Source organism: Oryzias latipes, chromosome 12 (genome assembly GCF_002234675.1).
Source record: "Oryzias latipes chromosome 12, ASM223467v1".
Lineage (NCBI taxonomy): Eukaryota > Metazoa > Chordata > Actinopteri > Beloniformes > Adrianichthyidae > Oryzias > Oryzias latipes.
The window spans coordinates 5,496,629-5,514,843 of record NC_019870.2 but is presented as its reverse complement, the minus strand read 5'-3'; the positions used below and the strand labels follow the sequence as shown (position 1 = coordinate 5,514,843).

General features: G+C 40.2%; 1 protein-coding gene across 4 annotated transcripts in view; it reads right to left on the bottom strand.

Moving 5' to 3' along the window:
• The window catches only part of arhgef28 (Rho guanine nucleotide exchange factor 28), a 58,532-nt gene extending 42,263 nt beyond the window's left edge, over nucleotides 1-16,269 (bottom strand). For 3 of the 4 annotated variants that reach the window (XM_023960757.1, XM_023960756.1, XM_023960758.1), the window contains exons 1-4: nucleotides 15,925-16,268; nucleotides 9,552-9,606; nucleotides 486-630; nucleotides 25-381 (exon numbers count right to left, since the gene is read on the bottom strand). In XM_023960757.1, the coding sequence (XP_023816525.1) occupies nucleotides 25-381; nucleotides 486-630; nucleotides 9,552-9,584 (535 nt within the window). In that variant the 5' untranslated portion in view covers nucleotides 9,585-9,606; nucleotides 15,925-16,268. Of the gene's footprint in view, nucleotides 1-24; nucleotides 382-485; nucleotides 631-9,551; nucleotides 9,607-15,924 lie in introns of all 4 variants that reach the window. The other variant, XM_020707521.2, reaches the window with a different exon arrangement.
• Nucleotides 16,270-18,215: the final 1,946 nt, after the last annotated feature.

The window sequence follows — 18,215 nt, the reverse complement described above, 5'->3', positions numbered from 1 at the left end:
CACATGGTTTGCACTTTGCTTTACCTTCTCCGGGCTGACTGTCTTTGCCTTCCCACTGCCAAGGGTAATCCATGTTAGCCAGGGCTTGTGTGATCCCCTCATCCAGCTGGGTCACATCGGCCTCACTGCCTGAACTTCGTCTGCAGTCTGACAGTCCATCACAGACTTCCTCATCCACGGCCAGTCCCAAAGCAGGAAACCTCTTCAGGATATCGCTGTAGTTCTGAAGGTCAAGCTGCTTAATGTTTGCACTTAAGTACTCAGCTGTTTCCTGGGCAAGATCCCTGACATATTGAAGGGTCGTCTGACCCTGACATGGATTAACTTGATCCTTTGTGCAAATGTAGGGTGTGACTGACACAGCTTCCACGAGGTCATGACCTGTGGAGGATCAAATGAATGTTTTGGTTTTTTTTTAACTCAAGGGATTGGTTAAACGGTGACAAACAAAGGGGGTAGCAGGTGATGCAGAGTCAGGAAAGTACCTGGAACAGTGAAGCGGAGAGTCCGCCCGTCTTCGCATGCTGTTGCAGGGGTTACATGTGTAAGTCTGGAGCCTTTTGTCACCACGTAAAACTCTGCGTCCACAGGAGCTCTTGCTTGTAATATTATCTGAGCCTCCACCTGTCCCTGAAATGAGGAAAGAAAAAGTACTATTAGACAACACCGCCCCATTTTTCTGACGATGAAGGGACATATGTCAAACACATTACGCTAAAATATGCATTGGAGTATGTTTTTGATTCAAATAGTTGTGGCAGACGTAAAAATGCAGTTTGAAAAAGAGCTTTTGTGTGACGAAGAAAATACGCTGGGCGGGCTACAAGCTCTCAGATCTCAGCAATGGGGAGGGGAAGAGGAGGCAGAGTTGCTCCACGCCAACGCTCCACGACAAAGCAAATTTCTAATGAACTCCTGGAGAAACTTTGTCCTCGGGAAAGACAGGTTTTCAGCTTAAAACAGCATAGTTATAATCAAAGGACCACTGGGAAAACGTTGAAAATACATCAATAGATGGAGTGGATCTTTAAATATTTCAGCATTTGAGCCCTTATAAGGAATTCAGGACAAATACTGAACAACTGCTTGGAAGAAAAAGTGAGAAAAAAATAATGCTCTGTCTAAAATGTTTGGGGAATGAAACTGTGCAACAAGACAAGGGTGACACAAAAGTTCAGGCGTCAGAACAGCTAAAATGATGCCGTTGGTCTTTAAGACAGCTCTGTGTAAGCAAATGAAAACAACCTGATGAAGTGAGGTAATGTTGGAGAGAAGAATGGGCCAAAATTCCTCATACTGACAGGAAATGAAGACTACGTGTTATTAAAGGTGGATCTCCAAGCTGTTGACTCAGAGAAACTTGCTGCTGCCAGGGCGCTTTTATTTTTTTTGGCTTCACTGCTCCTAAACAAACAAAGACGTTTCTATCCAAATGTACATGGAGGCTACATTCATACATGCTATTTAGGATGTTTTCCCCCATGCAACATAATCTGAAGATATCCAGCTGTGGATCCTTCAGCTTCTGAAAACACAAGCAGAAACATTTAATTGCTGACATTCCTGCTATGTGTACACAAACTCAAACCTCTTTAAACAAGCCCGGCTTCCTCTCCATCACTCACATTCGCTGTTACGCGTCTCCACCAAAATAAGTGAAGCAGCTGCACTAGATCAGCTGCTTCCAAAACATTGTCCAACAGAAGTGACTGTTATTCTTCCCCCAGATTACCCAACAACTCAAATCACTTGACTGAGTTTAATAATTTACGCCTGATTGACTTTGTGTTATGGCTGAGTGTTTGGGGTTTCATCTTGTGCAACATCTTGATCTTCTATTTTTATGTTTTGAGGAAATTGCTTTTAGAGTTTTCTAATCTGGCTGGGATCCTCAAACACTGTTCTTGTTCTGGTCTTGACTGATGTCCTGGTTTTAAAAGTTGCCTCTTGAGGAATAGAGATAAAATTAAAATAATTCACAGAAGTTCCTTCAAAAGAATCATTCAAAAGGATGAATAATTCTGCATTTTACCTTTGGATTTTTGTAATAATCATTTAGAGAAGTGTTTAAAAAAAAAAGAAAAAAAAAAGTGAAATTAGTGTTATTGCTAAAATCTTGAAGAGGGAGATTATGTCTAAGGAATTGAGAAGAAGTTTTCTAGGTTCATTTTTAAGAAAAACTGGCATGTGCAGAGTTGTAGAAAGCACAGAGGAATCAAACTGATGAGTCCCAATGAAATTAGTGAATTAGGGAATATTAGTGATAGTTGTGAAAGCTAGACTGATGTCAAAAGTGAGAATTTGTGAGCAGCGGTATGGTTTCATGGTAAGGATGAGAACGATAGATGCAACATTTGCTTTGAGGATGCTTCTGGAGGAGAACAGATGAGGTCAGAAGAAATGTGATCGCTTTTAATCATTCTAAAATTTACAGGAAGCATCCATTTGCCTCTACATCCATGAATTTATAATCAAAAACTGCTACTTTAGACATGCTAGGATTCCATTTTTAATCTAAATTGTGCTTTAATTTTTGGCCTTGATGCGAGCAGTTCTTCTCATGTTCCCACTGTATCTGTTGGGTCAAAGCTTTTATGTGGAGATCATTGACTGTACATGATATCTGGACCCAGAGTGAGTGCGACATCAGAGAATGGCTTACTCCGAGTCATCGTTTCTATGGCAACCAGTCCTGCCAGTCGGGAGTGAGCTTGTTGGAGATCCACACCCCTTTCACCTTGAAAGCAGCATGTTTTGAACTTTCAAAATGAGCACACATGCTTTTATCGAGGCATCTGATTGGTCAGTTTATAACTTTAATGACTTGCACTATGGAAAAAATTATGAGGAAAAAAATAAGATTAGCAAAAAAATGTTTAAAAAAAACAGGTATTGCAGCAAGAAAGGTTATTCTGACAGAATGATTGAATAAAAGCTGTTTTTCTCTCAATGAGGTCTTTTTTTTGAGATTTTGGCTTCTTAGAGCCCATGGTTATTTCCTGTTTGGAATGCGAGGGGGGCGGGGTCACTCAGCTCAGTTCTCGTGTACAGTCAATGGTGGGGATAGACATTTTTCTTTATGTGGATTCGGACTACATTTGTGTGGCTGAAACAGTCGCTTTGTCTCTGCTTGCTCCCCTCTCTTCAAATGCTGCGTGTCCTTCTGAGTCCGCTGCACAGGTGACACACCAACACCTGGTGGGGATGGAGCCACGGGGAATGCAACCCCCTCCTGCTCCTCCCATTCAGTTGCTCACATTCCACCCACAGGTGCAGCGATGCTGGAGTTCATTAAAGCGGTGGCACCTCACTTCCTGATTGAATCCAGACTTCAGACCTAGGTTGTTGTTTTTTTTACTTATATCCTCTTTGACTAAAAACTCAAACAAGGATGTAAAACACCTCTTTTTTCAGACAGTTAAGACAGAAAAGGTTAAGTAAAGAAAACCCTAACTTGCAGACACACTCACCCCAAGCTTATAAACTTTTTTTTTAAAAACAAACAAAAAATAAAATCACCTTTACTATGGAATATGAAATACAACATTTTAATCTGATCACTTAAAAATTGAAAAACACAGGTGCATTTTTTTAAAACTTTAAAACAAAACAAAAAACTAAACTACGACAAGCAAAATAATGGCTGGTTGATACTCATCCACTTACAGGAGAAACAGTAATTTTTGTACCAAGAGGGTGTGTTACAGTCACAAAAAAAGATACTAAATAAAAGATAATTTAAAGAAAAAAAATAACACTTGATTCCCTTCATTTTTGTAAAAGAAGGTCAGATTGAACGTCTTTTCTCTTTTTTGAAAACTGTCAGTTTGTTTGGACGAGTCCATTAGAGATGTGTTATGACATACCATTCAGTGCATATTATCAAATGAAAGCTGTGTTTTTTCATATTGACTGTACATCAGAACTGGACTGAGTGATCCCTCCCCCCTAATGTTCCAAACAGGAAGTACCAGCTGGCTCAAAGAAGCCAAAATAAAGAGAAATAAACAGCTGTTAGTTATTCTATATTTCAGAATAACCATTCTTGCTTTCCTACCTTTTTTTAACATGTTCTTGCTAATCTGATTTTTTTTCTTGATATTTATTCTGTAGTGAAAGTTGTTTAAGTTGTACGGTAGCCAATCCGATGCCTCAATAAATCTGGTTCCTGCTGGCCCCACCCCCTATGTCCAACATTTGAAATGGGATAGAGGTATGGAATTCTAACAAGCTCACTCCTGAATGGCGAGAGTGGTTGCCATAGAAACAGTGTTTCAACTGATTTGGACCAATCACTGCTTATTGACATTGTCTGGTTTCAACATGGCGGTGTCCATGTTGTCAAAAAATGGCCACCGAGTTGACTTCTTTTGGTTGGAGTTGGAAGTAAACCATTTTCTATTTTCATATATACACAATTGTTTTTCATACATCTTATTAAGAATCTGAGTCAAATAAAGTACCCCTACATGCCTTTTTAAATCCCAGGAACACCATTTTATTTCTTCTGTTGTGACTTTAAGGCTCCAAGGAAATATATGAAAGAACAGCCACATTATTGTCCCAACAGTCTGCAGAAGATAAAATTACAGACACAATTTGATCACAAGGATCTGTCTGGACTGCAGCTCCTCAACCCTGAGGAGGAACAAGTCACCATTGTGGCTATAAAACATCAGACTCGTGTGATCTATGGTCCTTTCTCACAGTGTTGTCACTACACAACCTGATCCAGTGACATGGAATTAAACACCTTGTAGTTTCACCTAACGCCTCCCATATGGGCAGTTTTAAGCCTGATACATTTTTGGACTGCAGGCTAATTAGAAATACCACCTTAACAGGAATGTGTTGATATGTGATATACCTGACAGGTGGTTTGTTTAAGGCTTTCCTTCATGCAGAAACTAGATACCCGTCACACAAGTGAAATAGTTTTGGACTCCAGTGATGTTTTTCTTTTCATTCATTGGGGAAAAACAGTGTCAGATCTACTTTCTGGTCTCCAGGAGACCAGAAGTCATCAACGCTGGGGCTCTTTGCCGTGATCTCCTGAGTCAACACACAAGTGACGTCAGGGGAGCAAGATAGCTCCTGCTGCAACAACAAAAACAGCTCCAATAACAAGTCTTCTTCTTCAGCGGGGAGGCGGCCGGACGTTAGCTTTTCACAGCTATGCACCCTTTTCATCAAGACAAATTGAGCTCCACAGTCAACTGTCATCCAAGGATGACGCTATAAAATAACTGTTTTCATTGAACCTACGTCACATGTAGAGAAGAAAAGCTCGAGGCTTGTTGCACTCTGAAAAACTTCCAAACGCACCAATGATGCTGTTAAAATTCACAAAGAAAGTGTTTTTAGAGTTATATAAGACTGCTTCAAAGTCAAAAGATTTAAATAAAGCCTTACAATAATACAGTGACGCTTGAGGCTATTTAAGCAGACTTAAAATAAACTCACTGAAACCTTGAGGGTGACGGAGAGCATCATGTTGGGGCCTTTTCTCAAACGACACACATACCTCTGATTTAATCGGCTGCAAAACTAATAATTACAGGCTTTCAGTAAAACTCCTGTGGGGCCTGCTTCTTTAAAGTGACAACTTAGTGTTGCATAATACAGTTCCCAGAATACAAGTCAAGTCTGCAGCATTTTAAAGGCTGCAGTCGTATGCACATCACATACGTGACTGGCAGGCTTCTCCTGCACTTAGTCACTTTCTACTTATTCAGTGTCTAAACAGAGAAGACCAGACTTTCCTTCTCCACAGAAACTCCACCTAGATCTACCAGGAGAACCCCCAAGTGCCACCAGGCCAGCTGAGACATAGCCCCTCCAGCACATACTGGCATTTTGTCATGGCCTCATCCCAGTGGGACGGGACCACATTACCTCCCAGGGCGGCGCCCATGAGGCATCCGCTTGAGCCATCTTAAATGGCTTCTCGAAACGTGGAGGAGAAGCATCTCTACAACAAACTCCTCGTTGCTGTGGTTCATAAATTGCTTTTCCATCAACAAAAACCTTACAGCAACAGTTTCAAACAGCTTCATAAAAATGGTTAAAGCCCTTCTTGATGTTGGAGTTGATGACTCTCGACAGTTTTGACAGATTATCATAATACATTACAAATGCAATAAAATACAATAAAATACATTAAATTAGCCCCGCACAATAAAATACGCAAAGACAAACACCAGTGGAAAATAAATAATTGAATAAATAAATAAATAAATAAATAAATAAATAAATAAATAAATAAATAAATAAATAAATAAATAAATAAATAAAGAGAAACCAGAAGGCGCCGTCTGCCCTGTCCTCCTATTGGCAGGGGTGTCAGTATAGACCCAAACACCCCAGCCGAGGGTGAGAAAACACTCGTAAACAGTCTAATTTGAAATAAAATAAATATGTGTTAAAATATCATAAAAAGTATACAAGTAAAATTCTAGATTAAACAGATATGTATATGATAAAATGTCATAAGATACAAGAATAAAAATTCTAGATTAAGCAAATAAAATGATAAAATGATGTAATAAAACATCATAAAACGTAAATAGAATGAAGAATAAATATATATGTGATAAAATATCATAAAATATAAGAGTAAAAAAAAAATAGTAGATTGAACAAATAAAATGCTAAAATGATGTAATAAAACATAAAAAGAAATAAAATCTAATTAAAAGCTAATTTAAAAAGGTGTGTCTTTAGTTTCTTTTTAAAAACCTCCACAGTAGATGAGGCCCTCACATCCTCAGGTAGACCATTCCACAGATGAGGCCCAGACTGGGCAGGCTGTTTCTCCAGATTCCTTTGGAATTCTTGTGGGCTTTGACTTCCCCCATTAAAAAGAAATCTGTTCATGTTCCAGAACTCCTCTAATGCTTCGTTCATACCGGCCTCGACAACGCGATCACAAGCGACCACTTCCAAAGAAAAGTCTATGTAAATGCACAGTAACGCCTACTGCGTTAAAACTCTTGCATTCACGCGCTGCTACGCAGGTTTTTAAGTCAGTTCTCTGGCTCTTTGTACAAAGCATGTGGCCATAGAATGCGTGTTGAAAGTTAAACCAGTTGAACTCTACCAATCAAGGACTCAGATTTGGTGGAGACCTATGAGTAGCATCCTTTTTAGTCCATGCAACAGCCAACCATTTGAAAATTGATCATGAAGAAACTAATACTTGCGTTTGTGCCCGACCGGAATGACAGCAAGACTATTATTTATCAGAATATAGGTGTGAAAGGAAAAGTCTTGAGCAAGATTCACGAGATTTGCACCACTTTGACATTTTGTATCAAGCATCTTTCAACTGTGAGTACATGCCCTAGAATCAGGTAGCGACAGTCCAGTGTGAGCACCTTATGCTAAAAGCACATTCTAGAATTTGTGTTCAGCTGGTCCTTGAACGCACATCACATGCCCAGTTTGAATGTGGCATTATTGATTTGATGTAGGCCGAGCCCTCTGTGCTGCTGTTCAGCCCATGACTCAAGACAAGGTAAGCGCCCTGTCTCTAACCCAAGGGTGCAGGGACTGGACCCTTTGGTTTAACAGGTTTAAACCTCGAACCTCAACACATGCTGACTGAAGTAGGTAACCGACACCAGCTTGCCATCCCTCACCATAGACAACTGTAGTAAGAGACTCCAACCCCTCCAAACCCAAGGCAAGGCAAGCCCAACCATCTTTAACTGATACCGCTCAACCTTCCATGTCCTGGTGGTTAGACCTTTTTTTTTTTTCCTGTGGAAATAGTACTCCTTTCCTTACTGCAAACCGAAATACACACCAAAAGCCCCTTGGGTTCTTTTTGGGAGTGGTGAGCCTGAGGGAAGGAGGCCCATTTTTATCTTTTGGGACTGGGCCAACACAGGCCCAGCCACCAGCCACTTTCCTGCAAGCCCAAACCCTGGGCCTGGGTCAAGGGCAAGGCCCTGGGAACATCAGTCCAGGCACATCCATTTTTTAATATTTTAATAGTGGCATTAGAACCACTCATAGTCTGGCTTGTCAACTAGGATCTGAATACCATAAGAGACTCGCCCTGGCAGTGGCATTTGCCCCAGACTGCAAAGTCCCTAGAATCAAACTTTCAAACCTCACCTCCACTGTGATCAAGTTGTGGTTCGTGCAGGAGCAGTAAGGTTTTCAGTTGGTTTAATATGTGTAACATTAGAAAGCAAAAGCAGATATAAAGATACAGCACCTGCTGGTTGCTCAGAGACAAGTGTGGGAGCAGCACATCTTTCTCTGAGGCAGCCCCCATTCCCCACCAGTGAGGAAAGGGGGAGTCCTAATTAGTCTAAATGTGGGCTATGAATGCTACAAAACTACAATGATGTTCACATAAATGATGTGCATGGCTCACAGGAATTTTTTCATGTGGATTGTGTATTCGTTTTCCATTTGGTCACAATTTAGTTCATTCAGTTCTTGCAGGGCCGCTCACTCACTGAGATAACAAAAGTCCAATTTATTAAAAGAATTGGGTAAAATGGAAAAGTGGTTTCAGATTTTATACATTAGTACGCCTGAAATATCAGAATCGGAATAAACTTTTGTTGAGGTTTGGTGCCATTTAAGAGTTTCTCTCCATTTTCCCTCCTTTGCTATCTTTGAGTAAAGTTTGTCTTTATTCTTGTGTTCACTGCGTGCGATACCAAAGGCAAGAATTTGTTACTTTATTCCCTTTTATTTCGTTTTGATCCACTCTTGAATGAAACCTCTATCCCCATCAGTTTTACTCATTTCTGAACAAACATCCCCTCTCAGTCTGGCTCAGGAACACCTCCTTCAACACAGGAACTCCAGCACTTTCTGCCTACCCACCCACTGATCTCGCCCAGCTGTATCTGCTGCAGGCCTGACCCTGCGTTACATGTGTGGAGGTGCACCGTAAAACTTAACAAGGTGTGTTACAATAGCAGCCTTTATGTCACAGCCATGTGCCAGGGCTTGTGGGCACAAAGCTCTGCATTGAAATCTGGATCCCATTCAGCAGTGAGAGTTGCTTCTGTTGCGCTGTGACCTTAGAGAGGGTGGAGACACCATTTCCTTCTAATGGAGAAAAGGGGCGTTTAAGTGCTCCCCCACCCTCCTCCCGCTCTCCAGAAAAAAAAGAAAATGGTGACACATCAAAACACTCAGAAAATCTGCTCGCCAGAAATCTGGTAATGCTTCACTGGCTGGCCCACCCATGTTTCCACACAAAAGAACAGAGACAGAAGAAAAAACAGGCATATAAGAGACATTGAAAGTCCTTGATGACATCCATTAAAAGCTTTTGGAAGCTCTCATCCATCGCAGAACAGCTTGAGCAATGGCGGGCTTCCCCTTAGATTGAAACCCTCCAGGTTTGAGTTTCACCTGCACCACAAAACAGCAACCAGTAGAGAACTGACAGAGGAGACTGGGAGACTGGGAAAGTGCTTTACTTCTGTTTTAGGCAAGAGGGGGTGGGAGCAATCCAAACAAATCGCTCTTCGAGACCACAAACACCAGTCACTAACAGACCAGAGCGTGCAAATACTTACATATAAAGGCGCCTCTTTTCTATTCAGCTCCATGTTCTTCTCATCCACTCGATACCTGGAGAGGAAACAGTCAAGTTAGTGTCGGGTTAAACACAAACTGTGGGTGGCCTCCACTTTGTCTACTCTGTAACTATTATTATTAGACCACACAGTCACTCAGCTCTGACGTGCTTGATTGTTTAGAGTGTAATGGTTTTTGGCTGGCTTGAACCCAAGTCGGTCTGGTGTCTGAGGAAAAAAGAAAAAGAAAAATGGAAAGAAAAAAAATGACGTAGAAATATTTATTTTTTAATGACAAAAACAAAATTTAAAAAGAAGAATTAAACAGTTTAAAATATAAACTTATGGGACGATGGACAACCCCTCTTTAAAACATCTTCTGATCATCTTTTGATCTATTTTGAAACAGTTTCTACAGAGTAGTGGGCGGGAACATCGCTGCCCCACCCCACCCCCTTTTGATGAGAGATCTCGGTTTTTATGCTCTCCCACTAGCTTACAGCCCCTCACACCCCCAAACCTAACATTAGCAGTGCAGGGAACCTGTGATCAGTACAACATATTTTCTAAGTCACAAATTTGATCTTTTTTCAAAAGCTTTTTTCATCTGCTCTTGATTCACAATGATTTGAATAAAGAAATACTCAGAAATACAACTTTGAACATTTTCTTTATAAATTTCCTACATTCTCAAAAAAAATGTCATAAGAATATCTAAAAAACACAATTTTCATCTGAGTGAGTGTCTTTAATCAATCTATAGTGGACTACAATGACAGAAGGTATTCATTGTTTACATAAAATGTGTGTTTTTCTACAAAATGATATTGGAGTATTACAAAAACTGACACTATATTGGAAGCGTCTTTCCTGACATGAAATCCTTCTCAATGTTTAAAGAAGCTTCATAATAAAGACGCTTTTAACTCAGCATTCTATATTGTCCATTATGTTTTGCAACTTCTGCAAGAGTAATCTTTGCAAAATCAACTTTATCTATCACATAACCAGACTTCTTTATGACTTATTTGGGCTTTTTATCCGTTGATTGTAAAGCCAATACACAATGAAAACATAGCCTCCCGTAAGGGTGTATTTAGTATATAGGTCCAGCTGCTGCAAACATGAAAGGCCTTTTGAGAGGAGTGGTACAACTGGTTTAGCAGGTGCTCCATGGTACAAGGTATACAAGTCCATGTTGCAGCAGCTTTTGTCCACCTTTCTGTACCCTTTAACTGTCAAATCAAAGTTCCCTGTAGCCGTCCATCTGGGAATATTTAGGGTTTTTAAAAGACTTGGAGTGTACAACAGCAGTATTAAATCCGAAACATCTCGACATACAAGAGACTAACAGAGCTGAAAAAAAGCAGTTTAACATGAAGCAGTTAATGTGCTACACTGCTTGCGTGAGTAAAGACAAAAGCTACACTTTTGAGGCTCTCGGGCAAGGCGCATTGGCGTAACAGTATCGTCCGCTCACACCTGATCCACTGTGGCTCCACGCTCGGTTGTGAATACTTTATGACTCATGTCGCACAACAGCTTCTGCTGTGCAAGTTGATATTTGTCCAGACGCTCATCTGCATCAGCTCAATGCCACTTCCCTTGAGAAGGTTTGATCGAGCGTCTCATTCCAGTTGCCATCAAAGTGGATTCATGACGGATAGTCGTTCTAGTCGCGTGACCGTTGAAGGGTTTGATAGATGAAACCCAATGACTAACATCCAAGAGTTGAACTGAAGGTCAAATCACTTAGCAATTCCTAAACGAGGCTATTATTGAAGCCTAAAGGACGGGTCAAACCTTGAAAAGAAAAAGAAAAAAATCAGACACTTGTTGAATTTTCATGTGGTCACTGTCTTGCTTTCGCAGATTAGCTTGGACAAAAGGCTGAAAATCTTCTAACAGCATTGTATCCAGTGCTTCCCTCGGCAGCCCATCATGCATTAATCATTTCTTCATAATTAACTGACCCCGTTAAACTGTAGGCGTCAGAGTGAGCATGCATGACTGTGTGTCTCATTCTGTAAGCCATGTGATGATCAGCAGTGTGAGTGACGTAAAATAGGCCACACCCCTAAAGCCCCCTAATGGTATTTAAGGGATTGCTTTCTCTTAATTCTGACCAAAGGTAAATAACAGGATGCCAGAACACTTCCTGATAGGACGAACTATATACACCCCTTAGTACTGACAACACCAAGATACATCAATGATGTGGTTTGATCACTTTTTTTAGCACAGTCCAGAATGTATTAGTGGTAAAGGAGCCAAAGCAGTTGCAAAGTGTTGAAGATGGCAACATTTATGTTTGAGACCTATCAATAGTCGAGTCTTAAAGGGTCTATATCATGCTTTTCTTAAACTTTTCAGAGTAAACTATCCATATATATGATAATGTATTACCTTTGGCAGACTTAAGAACTTTAACTAAGACAACTCGATCTCCGAGGCACCGCCTTTCACTCCTTGTGGGTGCCGCCCATTTCACTACATCAGCCTAGAGCTGATCTCGGCAGCGTGTCTGTGTTTTGACGAAAAAAAAACAAACAACAACATCCGAACTTTCGCATAGATGGATGTTCAAACTGTGCATGCAAAAAGAAAAGCGTTTTACAGATTACCCCCATGAGAAAGTGTGTGTTAACCTGGGGGCGGTGCTGGCAGTGCAGACTCTTCCTGGAAGGGGCTGTTCCTCACTTTGTGATGTCACAATGTGAGAAACCACTTGTTTTTGTGGATCAGGAGGGGCTGGTGCTCAGAGAGCAGAGTTTTAGAGGACTGCTCAAAAATGTGTGAAAGGATCAAAAACGTTTCTTGATAAGGATTAACATTATAACACACCTAAAAGCTTAAACAAGTTGATTTTGAAGGATATAGGTCATTTAAAAATCTCAAACAAGCTCACATTAGCCTAAAACAACATACATATCTAACAAGAGGATCAAATTCTCGTTGTTGGTAATTAAAAATGTTTTTACAATGTTTAGATGCATTCAAAATGAACAATTGGGACTATCTAGTTCATGGATTTTAAAGCAATTCGGACGCCATGCTTAATTTTTTCTTTTTTTTTTAAACAGCAAATAGAAAAACCTAATAAATATGAACATTTTACAAAGTCCATTTATTAATCCACTGTGTGTGCTGAAAAAGTAAATGTTAATACATTTTCTTTTAATGAAAATTTTTCAAACGCTGTACATTGTGGTCTATTTTCACCAATCTAGTAAGCATTGAACTATTTTTTTTGCAGAGATGTTTGGGAAATTTCCTGGGTACTGGATTTTGGAATTGTGGATTCAGAAACCCAGACAAAATGGTGAACGTCCTGTAAAGAACACTAAGCTGCTTGTCTGATAGTTTCTATTCACTTTATGAAGTCCAGCTACAATGGGACAAAAAAGTATTTACCAATTGTGAAAGTTCTCCCACTTAGAAAGATGAGAGGCCTGTCATTTTCATCATAGGTATACCTAAACTATGACGGAAAAAAATTTGGGGGAAAAAAAATCCAGAAAATTACATCGCTTGATTTTTAAACAATTTATTTTTGAATTATTGTGGAAAATAGGTATGCATTCATTCATTCATTCATTCATTCATTCATTCATTCATTTTCTTCCGTTTTGTCCCTTTTGGGGTCACGGGGCTGCTGGAGCCACTTGTGGGCGAAGGCAGGGGACACCCTGGACAGGTCGCCAGTCTGTCGCAGGGTGGTAAAATAAGTATTTGATCAATAAAAGATCAACTCAATACTTTGTTATACACCCTTTGTTGGCAATGAATGCAGTCGAATGTTTTCTGCAAGTCTTCACAAGGTTTTCACCAACTGTTGCTGTTATTTTGGCCCATTCCTCCATGCAGATCTCCTCTAGAGCAGTGATGTTTTGGGGCCGTCACTGGGCAACAAGGACTTTCAACTCCCTCCAAAGATTTTCAATCGGGTTGAGACTGACTAGGCCAGTCCAGGACCTCGACATGCTACTTACGAAGCCATTCGTTTGCTCCTTTGTTTAAAATGCAGGTTTAAGCTTAATTTTCTGTATGTATGTCTTCTGTCATGAGAAAATGCCACAAGAATATCTTGAAAACACTGTTTTCATCAAAGTGGGTCTTTAAGTAAGTGGAATGGGGAGCTGACATGAATTGAAAGTATCAAAATAAGCATTCATTATTTCTTGCATCACCAACAGAAACATAAAAAACAAAACCATGGACTTTTGGTTAAACTGTGTTTTTCTTCTGAGGCTAAAACATTTAAACTTTAGCTCCACCATGGGATCTCCGTGTACCAGAAGACTCACAGCTCTGAGAAAAAAACAACTGAATTACATTTCCACCAAGAGTGAAAACCACAAATATTTTTTTAATTTTTGCTTCAACTCTCTTCATGGGAAGAGGTTTCCTATCAGCTGCAAACCCCACAAATGTACTCGTTTCTGTCTTTATCATTAAATTAAAAGGCTATGACATTGACTTTTTGATCTGAAGGCACACATTATAAGTTAAATCTCACAATTAACTGAAGAAAATGAAAGCAATTCAAAGGTTTTTTTAAGTCAGAGAAACGACTATTTACAACCCCCCCAAAAAAGGTGTTAATTCAGTTATCCCACCTCACAGTCTTAATGAACCCAAACATTTGAAGTACTTAAATGCTTTGGATACCAATTAGAGACAACCTAACTAGTTTAGGAACTGGGTCAAACTTGGAACAATGCTGGCATTGACTGAGGATGACAAGAAATCAGACAACAAAGAGCCAGTATGTCCGAACCGAAATGAATTACCTCTTGAACCTCATTTATCTGCTGAAATTAACATTAAATTAGTTCCTGTTGCACATAAATTTGAAACAAATATTTCACTTTGGTATTTTTGTACATTTTGGGAGTTTGGTCACATCTACCAACCATTTTACAGCTAAAATAAACATTAAAACTTTTTTGCTTGGTTATTTGGTCAAGCCCGGGAAAGCAGAAAAGGGGGAGAGCAGAATTACACCGACTGATGTTTGTTCAATATAACGGAAAAAACAGATAAACGTTTTTTTTTTAAAAGTCCCTTTTTATATTATATTATATTACGGAGAGCGTTGGCTTTTCAGATGATGAAGATGGCTTCCATTTCATTTTGAGGATTTCCTTCCACTGAATTCAAACAAACATCACCCGACATTCTCACCCTCAAAATGCAACGCAGATCCGGAAAACAAAAAAACGAAATAAATGAATAATTGAAGATCTCCACCCAGGCTCCGCTGTTATGTGAAGAATTCCATTCCGGCACAGTTTGGAGAAACAGCTGACATGTTTAAAATGTGAGAGACACTGATCCTGTCCCAAGGCCACCAAACTCCAGAACCCAGCGTGAGAAAAGAGATTACACACAACAGAGGCAGCTGTCAAGGAGAATTTGTCAGACACTTCACATCCATGCAGGTTATGCACAAGTGTTGCCTCGTGCATCCATCGGATTTTTTAAAGTCCCACTTCAAATCTTTTCATCTATTTTCAAAGCGTTCTCAGTGGTCTTTTAATTACGAGTGTCGTTTTGAGCCAATAATTGTTTTTGTTCATTTTTAAGGGCATAGTATCTTCAGAGCAGCAGGAGTTCATTAGAAATATTCCCCAGAGTTGTGGGTGGGACTGTTGGAGGAGTAGGCCTACCCTCACTTCCCATCATCCCTTTGTTTTCCCTCTCTCCCGCTAGGTTACAGCTTGTTGCACAAATCTAACATGACCAGTGCTACAAAAAAGGCGAGCAATATTGGAGCTATTCGGCCTCACAGTTCTAAACTACATCATGCCAGAGGATGCATCATACTAGAGCTGAGCAGCGACTGTAGCACCTACGTCACTGCTACAGGCTTTTTTTTCAACTGCATTATTGTCTGTTCCTTGAAAAAAATACTCAAATACAACTTTAAGCATAATTTTCATCAGAAAAACGCCACAAGAACGTGTTCAAAGCACGACTTTGGTTGGACTTGGAGTGGGTCTTTAATCACAATATATTGCTAAATTAAAACTAGTTTTTATCCACCACTTCTTTTTTTTTTTTACTTTTGAACCATGGAACAAAAAACGCTGCAAAAATCTACAAAGACAACTTCTAATACCTTCACTTGCTGCTGTAGCAGGAGAATGAAGCCCACGCATTCAAATTTCAAAATAATAAGAGCTCCGTGATCTACATCTAGGCTTGCAGTTCGATCATTCGAGCCACGCGTGTGCCCTTGAACGCACCATCGTGTGAAAACTAACCAGATATTCAAACTTCAGTCATTGCAAGTCCAAACTCTAAATTACAGGAGTGAAAAGCGCGTCCGTGAAGGTGTGCGGACGTGGATGGGTTAGACTTCCATTACCTGCCGTCGTGCCCCTGCCGGCTTGAATAAACTCCAGCAGCTTCTGTTTACAGTCCAGACATCCAGAAAGCCGCTTTTACTTCCCCGTCGGGCTGTTCCGGCGTCGCTTCTCTGCTTCTCTCCCGGGCGGCTGTTTGACTGTTTGCAGGTGTCGCCGTCAGGACGGCTTCTTCTTTCTCCTCTCCAGCCTGCTTTGCAGCATTGACCCAGCCCCCCCTCACCGGGCTGCAGGCACCCACGGCCCCGTGTGGCTGAGTAACACCCGCCCTCCGGGGTGATGTTTGAACAAGAAACCTGGACGAAATGCAACCTTAACGCCTTATGGGACATCAAAAACCCTCACTTTGAATCAAAACGTTGTCTAATTTGTGCAGAAACGCCAAATGTACTTTCCACCAATCAGAGATGAGCTGTGCTGACGTCACTCACTGGATTTGCCACAAACGGGAAAGTCGCACAAAATAGTTTTTATTTTTAATTTTTAACATTTTTAATTTATATCTTTTTACTTTTTATTATGTATACTGTATTTGTATCTTTTTTCTATGGACCACAATTGAGTCTGAAATAAAAGTGTGTTAATAGAAATAAATAAACAGGGAAGTCGCGTTAGAATAAAATTCAAAATAGTAAAATATATTTCAACCGTGATTAACCATTTTAGTTTTGATTTTTTTAAACAAAAAATAAGGTTCATCACTTTTTCAAACCAAATTGTATAAACATTGTTTTGTTGTTTTTTTATTACTGCAGTTCAGTAGTTTCATCTAGCGCTCTCGAAAATATTCATACTGCCAAAGCTTTCCCTGCTTAAGTAATTTGCTGCAGATTTGCCGGCTGAAGATCTATGATGCCAATCTCCTGCTCCACCACATCCTAAAGGTGATCAATTGGGTCGAGATGTGGTGACGCGTAATAATGAGTACAGTGAACTCATTGTCATGTTAAAGAAACCAGTCTCAGATGATTCCAGCTTTATGACATGGAGGCTTCCCCTGCTGGAAGAAGCCAGACGATGGTACATTGTGGTCATGAAGGGATGGACATGGTCAGCAACAATACTCAGGTAGAGTGTGGGGCTGTAACCATGCTTAGTTGGTACAAAGGGACACAGTGTGCTAAGAAAACATCCCCCACACCATTATACCACCGCCACAAGCCTGAACCATTGATATAAGGCAGAATGAATTTGTGCTTTCACGTTAACGCCAAATTCTGACCCGACCATCAGAATTTTGCAACAGAAATAGAGACTCAGACATAGTTTTTCCAATCTTCCAGTGTCCAGTTTTGGTGAGCCTTAGTGAATTGTGTCCTCAGTTTCCTTTTCTTAAAAGACAGGAGTGGCACCCGCGGTGGTCTTCTGCTGCTGTAGTCTGCTTAAAGGTAGGACATGTTGTTCATTCAGAGATGCTCTACTGCGGTATCCAGAAGGTAGGCTCCCTCTTACCTCTCTAGTTTGCTGCTAAAATATTCCCACCTAAAGTCCCTGCATTCTTCGGACCGTTGTGTGTTGCTGGTTCTGAGAACCAGATGCAAATTCCGGGGGTGACCTTGTGTTTGCCACGTTTGCTCCTAAACACCTGAATAAACCGCCACCGGCTAGAGAGGTTACCCTCTTGGAGAGTTTTAGAGTTCAATTGTTCCTCCACCACTGTGTCTTAGTAACTGCCTGCTTTTAATCTTTTGTTAAATATTTATCTTAAGTTTATATCATTGTATTCTTTACTCTTGTCCAAATGTTTTTATTGTTTTAGTATTCATGCAATGTTGTTCATAGCACTTTGGGCCTCCTTGAATGGTGGTGCTCTCTAAATGAATGAAACCAGGTGAATACATTTGAGTTCCTTTTGTTTTTCCATCAGCCGGAACCAGCTGACCTCTGGCATCAACAAGGCATATCTGCCCACAGAACTGCAGATATTTTCTCTGTAAACCCTGGAGACGGTCGTGAGTGAAAATCCCAGTAGACCAACAACCATGCCACGTTCAAAGTCCTTTCAATCACCTTTCTTCCCCATTATAATGCTTAGTTTGAACTGCAGCAGATCATTCTTGACCATGTCTGCATGCCTAAATATATTGAGTTGCTGCCATGTGATTGGATGATTAGAAATTGGCGTTAACGAGCATTTGGACAGGTGAGCCTAAAAAGTGGTCAGTGAGTGTATATGTTCTGTAAATGTATTCACATTCAATGAAGTTTAAAAATAACCATTTTATATAATTAATGTATTTATAAAACCAAATCCATGTCCACAAATGCACATTTTCCTCCAAAAAAAATCCTA